The sequence below is a fragment of the Eulemur rufifrons genome, chromosome 15 (genome assembly GCF_041146395.1).
Source record: "Eulemur rufifrons isolate Redbay chromosome 15, OSU_ERuf_1, whole genome shotgun sequence".
Taxonomy (NCBI): domain Eukaryota; kingdom Metazoa; phylum Chordata; class Mammalia; order Primates; family Lemuridae; genus Eulemur; species Eulemur rufifrons.
The window spans coordinates 24,159,711-24,174,835 of NC_090997.1; the positions used below are offsets into that span (position 1 = coordinate 24,159,711).

Genomic DNA, 15,125 nt, shown 5'->3' on the forward strand with positions numbered 1-15,125 from the left:
ATTTAGTTATCTGATTTAAGAAAAAATTTTTTCTTTATGGAAGACTTTTAAAGCATCAAGTTGTCTGGTAGTAAACTTTAATGGAATCAAAGAAAAATCAATTTCTTGGATAACCCTTTATTCCATCTCCTTTCTTTCGTGAATAGTAGAGTAATAGTTTCTGTTACGGAATGACATTTAACATATAATGGGACTTAGAAGATCTCTCAAAGTCCACTAATAATATGTTAATAATTCTTGTTGGGCCGTTAGGTAACTTTGGTTATTACAAGAATGCCAGAATAACTCCTTGCATATAGCTTAGCATGGTGTTCCTTCTTGTCTTCAGTTTTGACAATGAGTCAGTTTGTTAAAGCAGTATGGTTTTGGGGTTGAGGTCACTGGATATTTTTGAGAATTTGATGAAAGCTTTCTGTACCCAAATAAACATGTATTTGCAATATTACATACAATTTCAGGGGATTATGGTCTCAGTGTTGCCAGTTATGAGCCAACAAACTGAACTCTCATATTTATGATATAACAAAAGTTTATAGTCAGTAACACACAGTAAGAGGTTCTGTTGTATTTTGTCATTATTACTCAAGCAGTCTGGTGATTTTCAGGTTTTTAAATTTTCCACCAAAGTGTAGAAAAATGATTGTAAGTTTGAGTCTCTTATTCTTTATAACTTTTCAGAAATTCACCCACTTCGAGGATGAGAAAGTGGTTTTTATTAGAATGGAGATTCCTGTATAAACAGGAAGAATCTCTTGAATAGTTGCATGAGAATCAATGATCATATGGTGTCTTATACTTGGAGAATTTAGCGTTTGCCAGTTTTTTCAATTATTTGAAAGTCTTATAGGAGGTACTTATCTCAGTAAAAACATATTCAGAGTTCATATATCAATACACAGTCATTTGACTCTAACGCATTTCTTTTTTGGTTGGTGGGGAGGCGAAAGGTTAAATAGCTTTACTACTGGCACTTTTTTAGGTCTCTGACTTGGTTAGTTAGGGTAGGTCAGTTACTCTTTGTAGCCAGGTGAGCCTTTTAAGTTTGAGGTTTAAATGTGTCATCATTTTTGGCCTGTTCTCTCTTCTGAGCATCAGGGTTCCAGCACCAACATTTTAATTACAGCTATGATATATGTATAAATTCTTGTAGAGACATTTAAATAGCTCTATTAACCTGCCCTTAATTGGCCCCTTTGGTCCCCTTATGTTTCATCAATTCTATTTTATATTACACTCATCCTCTCTTTCTTAAACTTAACAAGATACAAGGATCCTTTCCAGTGATTCTAATCAGTGGGGCCAGATAGACTTTTTCTTTTAGACCTTTTACATTTTATTCTCAAATATATCTTTATTCTAACTTAAGCCTCATGTTTTAGAGATACAGATATAACTTGGCACCTAAATGTTTAGTTTTAAAGAAGAGAAAGGTGAACTAACCTTTATTGTATATGTATTATGTGCCAGCCACCATGCTGATTGCTTTTTATATTTGTAGCGTTTAAAGATGTTTAGACATGTTTAAAGAACTTCTTCCATGTTTTTTTAATTCTCTTTGCACACTATGAATTAGGATTGTTAGATTACCCCATTTATAGGTGAGGAAAGAAGCAAGAGTTTAACCTTTCTCTGGCCACACAACAAGTGCTTTTCTTTTCATCAGTATCAACTGCCAAGGGTGAGGTTTTTGCTGACACAAATACCTGACTTCATTATTTAGAGATAGCCACCCAATGTGAATTATTGGCTCTAACCATGTCTTTGAAGAATGAAGATAATGAGAGATGTTCTGCGGCAGTCTAACGACATGGCAAAATTATATATAAAGATATTAAATATGAGATTTTTTAAAAAAAATAACGTTTAAGAAGTTGCTTTTTTTGTCAGAAGATAAAAGGATTTGGTTGTGAGTTCTGGTGATTATGTACTGAACATAGCCAAGGAAAATGGTTAGCATTGTAATTTCTCTAGGATCTTTTGTCTCATAATTAAAGCAATAAGCACCATCTTTAGAGGTTCCTCATGATGTTGGCATAAGAAGTACAAGCACTGAAATGACCTTATTTGAGCACCGCAACATGCAATTTCTAAGAAATTCACTAGAAACGCCCTCCGATTGCTTTTTCCACCTTTCCTCTATTCAATGTAAATGTTTCAGGGTACGCAGAAGTTAGTATCTTCAGTGTTTTTCTTATTTGGACCAATATTTGTTCCCTTGAGAAGGAGGTATAATGCAAAAGATTTTACTACAAGGTAATTTTTGTTGAATCTGAATGCTGTTCTTAGATGGTCTGGTTTATGGATGTGAGATTTTGTTGTATCCATTTGATTATGGATGGAAGGATTGGAAACATTACTTGTTATTAGTGTCCATAGCATCAAACCAATTACACAGATTTTTAAAGTAATCTTAAAAATCAAGCATAAAAGTTCACCTGTGCCGTGCAAGTATGGATGATTGAAGCAGTATCATGGCCTATAGAATAGACATTACACAAAATAATTGTTGAACTTAATTCTAAAAGTCTATCTGCCTATTGTTTCTGCAGCCTGTTAATGAGACCATAGGTTGTTCCTTTGGATACCATTCTAAAAATCTATTTCATGAAATTAATTCTGTGCATGTGCAAAAGTACTGAAATAGGAAAGAATATTCATGATTTTTTCTGTTCTATGGATGGGATTGATTGAGGCAAAAGAAACCTTTTATAATTGTTGCAACTCAGTATCAAGTTATTAATAGTTCCTGTGATTCAAAGCTACATTTTTGCCTTAGGCCTCGCATGCAATGATGAATTGTTTAGGTCTTTTATGACATGTTGCTTTTGACTGACCTTGACTTTAAATAGTAATCACAGAAACCCCTCAGTATTTTCTCTTTGTCCTTAATGTTTAGAGACTTAATTTTGTTCTTTAGATTGTAAATGTAATGTTTTATTTCCCTTCAACATTGCTTGAAATATTTGAAGTATTTTGTTGGAATGAATGGCCAAAGATTAATAACTTGTAATGACAGATTTCTGCAGCAAAGGAATATAGTGAGATATAGTGATTTGATTTTTATTTCTAGACAATTATAAACCTTAATTTTTAACATATTAATATATTCTAAGTTTTTACATGTTTGCACAAAAGCAAATAAGTCCATGTGACTCATTCTGTTATTTAAATGCTGATATAATCACTGTGACATATATCACATATACTGATATATATAATATGTCAATATAAATTGATATATATTGATTTAAATGTAAACTGATAAACCAAATATTAGGTCATTGATAGTACTATGTTTAGGATTTTTTTAAGATAAACTTTTTTCAGAATAGTTTTATTTATATTTATAGAAAATTGTCAAGAAAATGCAGAGTTCCCATGTACCACATGCCCAGTTTTCCCTATTATTAATATCTTACATTAGCATGGTGCATTTGTCATAATTAAAGAACCAGTATTGACGCATTATTACTAAAGTCCAAACCTCATTTGGATTCCCTAATGTTCTTTTTCTGCCTGAGGACCCCATCTAGGATCCCACATGACATTTAGTCGTCGTGTCTTCTTAGGCTCCATAGTTCAAATTTTAAGTGACTTTTATAGTACCTGGTTAGTCACATCATTTAATAAAGCCTTCAGTGTCTCATTATCAAAGCATATAAGACATCAGGTAAGTGAGTTTGTACCATGCAAGAGGCATTTTTAATTAAATCCTATGATGTTATCTCTATAGAAATGAATGCGTATGATTTTCAAAACACAGAAGACTTTAATCTTTCACCATTTTTAATATTATTTGCTAAGCATTGGAATGAAAAACCTAGTGGGAAAGTAGTGTAATACTAACGAATTGTAACTAGTAAGTTTGGGTATGAGAGATGTTATTGAAAATAATATTTAAAGTACATAAATTATGGCATAATAACTTTTTCAGAAATACAGTTACCTTTATTTTTTCCTTACAGAATGTGACAGTGATGATAATGTTGGTGTAAAAAGTACTTCAATAGAAGAATTCAGATCCACAGAAGGTAACCTAATAGAGTTAATCGTTTCTCTACTTGAGTGTATCTGTATTTTTTTGTCCCTCTCTCATCCCTTAACCCCCATCCCACTCCCTTTTACCACAAAGTTAAAAAAAAAAAGTTTCTCAGTTTAAAGGATAGCTTGCATTTTCTCATGTAAGATCATTTAGAGGGCAATGCCAGTTTAGAAGGCTAAAACAGAGGTCAGCCAATTATGGCCCTAGGGCCAAATCCAGTCCACCACCTGGTTTTAGGAATAAAGTGTGAGGAATACAGCCACACTCTTGTTTACAAGTATTGTCTGTGCTATTGACTTCATAGTACAACAGCAAGGTTGAGTAGGTGTTAACACTGTAAATTCCCCTTCCCCTGCCAAAAAAAAAAAGCCCAATTAATTACTTTCTAAGCCTTTAAAAGAATTTTCTAATCTCTGGGCTAGAAGACGATTTGATATCCTAATTTTTATTTATCTTGAGTATTAAATTAAGAATATTAAAAGATATGCAGTGAAACTCCAAAAGCAGCACTTACACATAAATATTAGTGGACTGTTTCTATAAATTACACTTCTTTTACCCCCTTCTTAAAGGAAAACCTATTTTCTTCCATAGGTTAAAGAGAACTTTTTGTGTCAGTTGACATCAAATCATTTACTGAACGTACCACTATTTGGTTGTGTCATGTAATCATTTTTTACTTTGATTTTTTTTCTGTAACTGACTTCACTTTTTAATACCCTGGGGGAGATGAGATAATGGATCTTAGAAAATACTTTGCACTTGACTGGAGAAATTGAAAGTATTATATTATCATTTTTGACATTAAAGGAAAACAGTAGGAGTCTTCATGTACATTCCAATATGGTGTTTGTTGTTGGGGACTTGAGGGTGAGAATGTGGAAGCTGGAAAGTATGGATGGAAATATGGCTAAACACACACAATGTCACATAATGCCCAGCTGATTTGTTTTCTGTGCATTTGCTTGATCTCTTATATAATGCAATTAGTTTGACTAAGAACATACTAGAGCTTTGTGTTACTAGGAGTTTGGGAATTTGAGACTGGCAGTGGAATTGATGCATCCATTTGATGAAATAGAAAATACTGACCCTTTTTTCTCATAGCCAAAATTCACTGGTTAAAGTTGGCAATAAGTCTACAGCCTAATTGGAGGCGAGTTTTTCAACCAACTTGTTTTCCCAACATAGTCTTTCAAGATCTAGCCAATGCATAGATCTAGCTAATTCACATAAGAATCAATTAAATTAATGAAAAAACTTTAATGAGTTTAAACAAAAACTGCCAGCTAAGTTGTTTATCAAGTCCACTAAAAGATATACACCATTGAACATTTAAGGAATTCAGATTTTGCAACCTTTATTTGCCATCCCATGACCAATCCCATGGAAAATGCCAGGCAAAATTATAACTTTAAAATAACCACATTTTGGAAGCCTTCATAGTTTTGTGGCCTCCTAGCTAACCTAGGAAATTTGAGATGTGTATAACTGGGTATGTACCAGAATTTTGGCCATTTTGTTATCTATATAATACATTTTATGAGTTAAAGATTGAGATTTTACATTTTTGTGACTCTTTAGTTTGGAAAAAGACTTACTGTTAAAGGTTAAGAAAAGATAATTTAAATTTTTAACTAGTTGTCATATGAGGTGGGGATTATAATGCTTTAATTCCAAGAAAAATCAAAAGGGTGTGTATGTATGTGTTTTATTTCCTGATGCTTTATGTAAAAGAAGTGTGAGAAGCATACAGTGTTCCATGTAAGTTAAGGAATATCCTCTGCACTTTTCTCTGATACCCTTCTTTTTCCCCCTCCTCTTGAGCTCAGATGTCATCTCTTAGGTTGAGCCATATAGAATTAGCATTTTTGTAGGCAATTTTGTGTGGTCAATGCCTCTCCTACATTTTCCATCTTTAGATAGAGCTCACCACTGCTTCTTCTAGGTTCCCACTGTACCATACAAAGTAGATTAAAAACATTTCTGTCTACATCTCTCATCTCCACTAGATTGTGAGCTCCTCCAGGAGTAGGATCATGTTTTATTTAACTTCAGCGCCTAGCACAGTGTTTGACACTAAATGATAGCTGGTTGAATGAGTAAACATATAACAAATTTAAAACATGTTAGAGCCACCAGGACCCATCTTCCCATAACTGGATAAGGGAAATTAAGACAGAGGCCATTTGGCTTGGAAAATATTGGGTGATTTTGTTCACCTTGCGCCATGAAAGCAAAATAATGTTTTAGTCCAGACCTGATAGCAAAACTCCAAAAAGTTCTTCTCATGTCTCTTCTCATTCCTTCCTTTACCAACACCACACTGGCAATGTCTGACAAATGATGGCAAAAGACAGGATAAATTTGCTTGTGGCTTTTTGTCTTAGGGGAGGGCTAACCACTCTCACCGTGATTTGTCTCATTCTTTGTTGTTCTCCATAGACCAATATCAGACTCTGACCATCCAAGCTAGTCATAACAATACTATTTAATCTATTTTGTACACTAGACAGGGAAAATAGAGGCCACATAATGTGGTGGAGAGTTTAGAGTTTGGATTCAGACTGCCTAAGTTAAAACTAAGCTCTGCTGCTTACAAGTTGTGTAATATTGGACAAGCCACTTAATTTCATTGTGCTTCAGTTTCCTCATTTTAAAAATGGAAATACTAGTTTACCTACTGTACTAGAATAACATGGCACATGGTAAGCAGTATATGTATTGGTTGCTGCTATTGTTATTGTGATTATGATCATCGTTATACCGTTATTCACTTTTACCTTCATCTAAGGTCTAATCTGAAGCTATGCCTACTAAATAGAGATATTCTGACTCAAATCAATGAAAAAGAGACGGGGGACAGCATTATGTAGGTGGTTGCCCAGGCAAAACCATCTTTCTATAAATGTTAGCAATTTGCTTTACTCTTACAGTTCCTTCAATTAATAGCAATCATCTATATTTTTATTAATAGTATAACACAAATTCTAAAACTCCATATTGTGGCCAGTTTAAAGAACAAGCACAAAGAAGGGATGAAAGAGACTAGAATGTTCATTTTTAAAATTCAGTTAATGTTTGTGAACAAACTACTTTCAAAACTGCTCTTCATCTTAACAACTTGTGAGAGTCAGAATATTCTCTTCATTTTATGTAGAAACTGAGCCTTCTAAACATTAAGTAATTTGGCTTCAAATTCACAGCTTGAAAATGATTGGGGAACCATTTGTATATAAGTCTTCTAACTCCTACTACTGGGTTCTTTTTTATTCTGCCATCATTACCACTCTTAGTGAAACTAAGGCAGAGAGAAAGGAGAAAAAGAGGAACACAGATACTGCTGTAGACTATATAAACACTGTACAATTAGGCTATGCTAAATTTATTTAAAAATTTATTCTTTAGTAATCAACCTTAGTTTACTGTAAGTTTTTTACTGTATAAACTTTTAAAAATAGAAAATAGTTTATAGAATAAAGATATAAAGAAAATATTTTTGTATAACTGTACAATGTGTTTATGCTTTAAGTGTTATTACAAAAGAGTCAAAAAGTTAAAAAAAATTGAAAATTTTTATTTTATTACTTTTTAAACTTTTTTGTTAAAATCTAAGACACAAACACATTAGCCTAGTCCTACATAGGGCAGGATCATCAATATCATGTCTTCCACCTCTACATCTTGTCCCAAAAACTGGAAGGTTTTCAGGGGCAATAATACACATGGAGCTGTCATCTCCTATGATAACAAACCTTTCTTCTGGAATACTTCCTGAAGGACCTGATGCTGTTTTACAATTAACTTTTTTTTTAATAAGTAGTGGGAGTACATTCTAAAATAATTATAAAAAGTATAATATAGTCAATACATAAACCAGTACCATAGTCATTTATTATCATTATCAAGTATTATGTACTGTACATAATTGTATGTGCTATACTTTTATATGACTGGCAGCATAGTAGGTTTGTTTACACCAGCATCACCACAAACATGAGTAATGTGTTGTGCTGCAATGTTACAATGGCTATGACATCACTAGGCCATAGCAAGTTTTCAGCTCCATTATATTCTCATGGGACCACCATTGTATGCGGTCCATCATTGACTGAAGTTATCATGACCATCGTTTTGTTTTTTATCCAGTTTTTTAACTGGCAAGTTTAATTCATATAAGCTCACTATAGATATTGATATATTTGTACAGATGGTCCCCTATTTACGATGGTTGGTCCCAGGACTTTTTGACTTTACAATGGTGCAAAAGTGATACACACTTAGTATAAACCATACTTCAAATTTTGAATTTTGATTCAAATTCTTTATGACTTTATTATAAAATTGATTTTGTGTTAGATGATTTTGCCCAACTATAGGCTAAGCATGTTTAAGGTAGGCTAAGCCAAGCTATGATGTTTGGTAGATTACATGTATTAAATGCATTTCGACTTACAATATTTTCAACCTATCTGGACATCTCGCAAGTTGAAGAGCATCTGTATTTGTTTCTGCTGTTTCATTCTTAGATTCCTCTTTTTGTAAAATTGGTTTTAAGTTATATACTTTTTTTATTATTTTATGGTTACCTTGGAATTTTACCATATATGTATCTTAAGAGATTATGTGTGTGTGTGTGTGTGTGTGTGTGTATGTATGTGTATATATACATACATACACACACACACACATATCTTAAGGACCAAAATATACTTACATGTTGTCTGCTTCTCTGGGACAGTAAGAGGACTTCAGTGCACTTCAACTCTGGTCCTCTACGCCTGACTTACAGGCCAGTAGTCACCGTATTGGTTCTGTGTGTGTATATGTGTGTAGTATAATGCACACAAAAAATATACAAAACATCTCACAAAGTAGATAACTGCCTCTCAGGTTAAAAAAATAGATCACCACCAATGTATTAGTATCCTAGCACTACTATAACAAAGTACTACAAACTGGATGGTTTAAAACAATAGAAATTTATTATCTCACAGTTCTAGGGGCTAGACATCTAAAATCAAGCTGTTAACAAGGCCGTTCACATTCTCCTAACTTCTGGCAGTTACTGGCAATTCTAGGCATTCCTTGGCTTATAGATATATTGTTCCAATCGCTGCCTCCATCTTCATGTGGCCATCCATTCCCTGTGTGTCTGTCTTCATGTGGTATTTTCCTTTTCTTTTAAGGACACCAGTTATATTGGATTAAAGCTTACCCTAAGGACTTCATTTTAACTTGATTATACTTGCAAAGATGCTATTTCCAAATTAGGTCACATTCCCAGGTACCAGGAATTAGGACATATCTTTTGGGGCAGGGGGGACCCAATTCAACCCCTAACAACCAGTACTGTCGAAGTGAACCCCTCATGGCCTATTCAAATTACTTCCCCTGCCCTCCTTTCCAAAGGTTAGTAACCACTATTGTGATTTAAAACTCTGTAGTTTAGTAATGCTTGATTTTGAACTTTATCTAAATGGGATTATATAGACCATTACTGTCCAAGAGAACTTCCTGTGATGATGAAAATGTTCTGTATCTGCACTGTCCAATATGGTTGCCCCTAGTCATATATGGCTATTAAATACTTGAAATGTGGCTTGACTGAGGAAATGAATTTTAAATTTTATTTAAATTTAATTAATTTAAGTATAAATGGCCACATATAGTTAATGTCCATATTGGACAACACAAGTATTTGCTATATTCTTTTGTGTCTGATTTCCTTCAATTATTGTTTTAGAGGTTCATCTGTGATTTAGCATGTAGCTTTGGTTTATTTTCAGTACCTGTATTTAGTACCAGTATCCTATTCTATGTATATACCACAATCTACCTATTCTATTATTTATAGACATTGATTTGTTGTACTTTTGGCTATTACAAGTAAATTCTACTGTGAACATTCTCATATATGTCTCTTGATGCATGTACGTCCACATTTCTGGGATTATAGACCTAGGAGTGGAATTGCTTTTGTTCAGCATGAGTAGATAGTATCAGACTGTTTTTCCAAAGTGGCTGTGCCAATTTCATTAGTTCCAGTGGTGTACATGGGATCCCATTTACCTACATCCTCGGTAATCGCTGAAATTATTCAATCTTTTTAATTTTAGCTAGTCTGATGAGTGTGTACTAGCATTTCTTTGTGGTTTTAATTTATATTTTTCTGATGAATAATGTTTATTGGCCATTTAAACATCTTTTGTAAATGCCTTTTCAAATTTCTTAACATTTTTCTATTGGATTATCTTTTATTTTTTTAGGCTGAAAATCTTTCAGATCTTTCTGGGTACAAGTTCCATGTATGGCAAATATTTTCTCCCACTCTGTGACTTGCCTTTTTGATCATTGAATGGTGCCTTTTGATGGACAAAAGTAATTTTAATTCAGTCCAAGTTACGAGTCTTTTCCTTAATGTTTTTTTGAATCCTGTTTAATATCTCTCTCTCTACATTAAGATCATAAAGATATTCCCATTTCTTATCTTCTAGAAGCTCTTTTGTTTAGCCTTTCACAATTAGAAGATATACAGTATATCTGAAACTTATTTTTGTGTATTCCTTAAGGATAGGGCTAAAATTTTGTGTGTTTCTATCAGTTGACCTACCACCATTTATTAAAAAAAAAATCTTTTCCCACCATCTGTAGTGCTACCTTTGTCTTAAGTGTCCATATATGCCTGGGTCTATTTCTGAGCTGTCTGTGCTGTTCCTTTGGTCTACTTATCTATTCTTGCACTAGTACCACATTATTAATTACTGTAACTTTATAATAAGTTTTCATATCTTAGACAAGTCTTGTCACCTTGTTTTTCTTTGGTAAGAGTGTCTTGGCTTTTCTTTGCATTTCCTCATCCCTTTGAATTCATCTTAGGGCTACTCACTGACCCTAGAATGTGGCTGTAACTTAATACACAGTTTATAACAGCTTACGGTATTTTAAATTACAGACAGCATAACACCAATACCTTAACTTTAGAGGAATATGCAGTTGTATCTTAGAGAGGATCACTGGTACCTGTAAACCAAGTAGGCTCTGAGAGACTATGGACCAGATGGCATGGGATAAATCTGGTGTGAGACACTAATGAAGGCCAAGAAAGACACTGGGTTTTAGCATCATTCCCAGAAAAGAGATGGAAAAAAACCTGTGAACCCAGTAATTTCTGTCTTGTTCACTGTTGTATACCTATCCCTGGTATATAGTGGATAAGTATTTGTTAAATGAGTTTGCATACATCTGCATACAGTATATATTATATGCTTCTCAGGTGACATTTATATAGCCATCAATTTCATTCTTTGCCTTAGATGCTAGAAACTTAAAGTTCAGTTTTCCCCCAGCTTTATTGAGGTATAACTGACAAATAAAAAAGCTAAATTTTCAACAGCCTGTGAGATTTTGTCATTTCATGGTGCTGCTTTCCATGTCACCTCAAGCCTTTTAGGAAAAAAGTGATACAGATTTTTTTTTTTTAATATTGAAACAAGTGAATATCTGTCAATGATTCAAAAGGTTTGTTGACTTTCTGTTACTTCTAAATGAAAACAACTTGCAAGTTCCTTAGCACATTAAGTTCATACACATTTAAAGTTCAATTTGAAATCATATCTATAGATTCTCATATTTCAAAATACTCAACATTTTTGGTAGAGAAATTGCCAAGTTATCCTAAGTTTTTCCATTTTGATTTTCCTTTCCTTCCTGAAGAGATGAATATAGTTGATGAAACTTACATAAACCACATGTTGATTAGTTTTCTGCCCTAAGTATTAAAATTCTATATTTTTTTAATGCAGATGTGGAATTAGAAGAAGCTATTAGAAGAAGTCTTGAGGAAATGTAATTAAAGATATTACCACACAACATCAAGTGACCTTGAAGAGACTCAGGATAATGAACTCTTGAGTTTGTTTCCTAAAGGAGACCAGAAATCCACTAGTACAAATGTATTTGAAAACATGTTTTTGCTTTCATATGTTCAAAATCTGATATTTGCTTTGTATTTTTGTGCTATTGTTCAAAAATGTACAGAAGGAATAGAATACATGTTAATGCAAATATAAATCATGTATTCTAATATAGATATCACAGTTTCCCAGTTAACTTGAATTCATATATTTGTTAAAAGGATTTAAAAAAAAAAAAAAAGGAAAGCTCTTGACTATTGTTTATGTTTCCCAAGTAGCATTAGTTCTTTAATTTTATCTGTACTATACAGATGATTCTAGTCTCTTTTTTTAGGCATGAATATCAATATAAATAAAGGTGCCATTGGTCAATTTTCCCATAAATTCTACTTTTCATGTGGCACTAACATATGATACCCTTGAGATCTTTGTTTATGATTATTAGAAGAGGGTAATGGAAATTAATCATGGAAACAGATTAGAAATTTTATCAGTGATGTTTTTGGTGGGTATAACGCAGATGTATATTCTTGCTTTAATTAGAGCAGCACATGCTAAAATAAAAAATACACCTTAATTTTTAAAAAATAATTAAAATGAAACCTTTTCCATTCCTTTTACCTGCTTAGACTTTTATGTGACTTGTATGGTCTATTTAAAGGGAATGATGTCAAAATATTTGCATAAAATTAAACTTATTTTTTAATAATATTAGTCCTTTTTTATATATTTGTGTAAACATAGTCTTCAAAAAATGTTGACAGTCTACTCAGGAATAATCTTCCTTAACTCTTTAAAATTTTTATTTCGTATGGAATATCTTCAGTTTAGTTATTCATTCGTCAATTTCCTATATTTGGTATTACATATTTAATTCCTACATGTTGCCAGCCACATTGTGAATGATAAAAATTACTATTTAAGTAGAAGACTAAGAAGGGCTTGTCATACTATCTTTGCATATGTCTTATGTTTTTTGACCAGAAATCTTATCCCTAAAAATTTTGAGTAGTAATTATTTACCAAACTTAAAAATATTTCTAGAAATATAAAGCTTTTCTTCATATTTAAGACAAAAAGTTATCATGGCCAGAATTTTGTTCCTTTTATGCAACACTAGATTTTTTAGCATAAAACGGAATTACTTTTTTTTAATTACTGTAGTCTTTTCAGTCCACATTAGAAACCAACTTGTGTTTTTATTTCTTAAGATGTACTTATTTTCCTCCATGCTTGCATTTTCTAAAAAGTAGACATTGTAGCATGACAATTTACCAATCATCTTTCCAAAAAGACCACATTGTGCTTTTAATTTTTATGTTAAAGTGATCAAGCAAAGCTTTAGGAGGTAGTCATTGAGCTCGACCTTAATCACATCTGCAGGAGCTTGCTAAGAAATGAGGAGCCAAAATAGCATTCCAGAAAGAAGAGTGGTTAAGCAGATATGGGGCAAGAGGAGGCAGCACCTTTTTGCCAGAGATGTGATGTTCACTGGTGCTCTATTGAGAAGCTTTTGTGGTGTGTGTGGTAGAGAATAATTGAAGCCTTTGATACAACAGGAAAGGAATATTTCATCATGACCCTTAAAAAAAGGTAATTAGGTGGTTTAATGTTTTAATTAATAATTGTCACTGATTGTATTTCTATTTGTTAAATAATTAAAAATCATTTTAAAATTATTCCATAACTTGAACTTAATTTAGACACGAGGAGATGTAATCACTGTATGACATTAGAGAAAGTTATATAGATTATCAAAAGTAAATGTTTCCAACACTGACAAAGATGCGTATCTTTTAATTACATCATTCATTCATTCTTCACTCACAAATATTTATTTAGTACTTACCATGTGCCAGTGACTGTTCTAAGCATTGGGTACACTAGTGAACAAAACAAAGCCACCACCCCTTTATGGAGCATACGTTGGGGGAGAGATGAGGGTTGGACAGAGTGTTAATCAAGTAAATAAATAAAATAGCATATCTGATGGTGATAAGTGTAATAAAGGAAAACGAAGGGAAGGGAATAAATAGTGTGGGGATGAGGGTATTGGAGGGAGGCCTGCTATTTTTAATAGGGTGGTCAGGAACCATCTCACTGATTGATGAGTTTGAACAAAGACCTGAGGAAGGTGAGAGAATGAGCCATGCAAGTACATATATATAAAGAGGAGTTCCAGGTGGAGGAGGAGAAGGTCTAGAAGGGAACTTAGTACATTCAAGAGAAAGCAAGGCGGCCAGGATGGCTGCAGCAGGGTGAGCTAAGAGAGTAATAGATGAAGTCCTTGAGGTTTTTCTAAGGATTTTGGCTTCTGCTCTATGAGGGGCCATTGTAGATTTTTAAGAATAAGTGGTGTGATCTGCCTTATTTAGAAGCATTGCTATACTTGTCTTACCAAGACTACACATGAAAGGCCAGAGTCGAATAGGGAGACCAGAGAGGAGGGTATTGCAGTACTTCAGGTGCAAATTGACTGGGTGTCTTGGACTAGAGTGGGGGCAATGCAATTGGGAAGAATCTAGATATATAACAAAGATAGAATTGATGGGATTTACTAATGGATTGGATTTAGGATATGAGAGAAAAAGAGTCCAGGATGATTCTAAAGTCACCTGATAGACTTTCAGACCATTCACAAAATGTGTTTGGATTTTAAGTTTTATCCGACAAAATATTTTTAATGAAATCAAACAATCCCCTACAACAGTAGTTAAGTAGTATCAGTTCAGAGGTAAATAGAATCCAGGCTTGAGGGCCTCATCTCTGTTGAAGTAATTAAATAGCTTTGATCCCTAATTAAAAGTTGATTCAGCTTTAAACTGTTATGTATCATTTTCAGTGCCCTGTACATTTTCATGCTTGCAGTATGAGGCATAGAGCTATCATGAGAGGGCAGCAAAGCGCAACTTTTTAAATAGACAAATCTTTGTATTCCTAGCCCTACCCCATCTTTTACTGACCTTTATGGTGGCTAACCTAGGGGCCTACTGCATCTTTTTATTATAACAGAGGATTTATCGATGTGAAGTGGCCTTCTTACTACCAATTATTTCCCTCAAATTCCAACAGGAATAATTTTTTTCAATAGGAAAACAACTTAAAACCCCTTCATTAGAATGGGTAGAAACGTAAATTCACCTGGCTTCCCATATCTAGCTAGACGT

The 15,125-nt window shown here is 33.4% G+C and overlaps 1 protein-coding gene across 2 annotated transcripts in view; it reads left to right on the forward strand.

Moving 5' to 3' along the window:
- The window catches only part of ZNF451 (zinc finger protein 451), a 71,211-nt gene extending 57,469 nt beyond the window's left edge, over positions 1–13,742 (forward strand). For both annotated transcript variants that reach the window (XM_069489104.1, XM_069489105.1), the window contains 2 exons: positions 3,966–4,031; positions 11,848–13,742. In XM_069489104.1, coding sequence (XP_069345205.1) covers positions 3,966–4,031; positions 11,848–11,894 — 113 coding nt within the window. In that variant the 3' untranslated portion in view covers positions 11,895–13,742. The remainder of the gene's footprint in view (positions 1–3,965; positions 4,032–11,847) is intronic.
- The last annotated feature ends 1,383 nt before the right edge of the window (positions 13,743–15,125 follow it).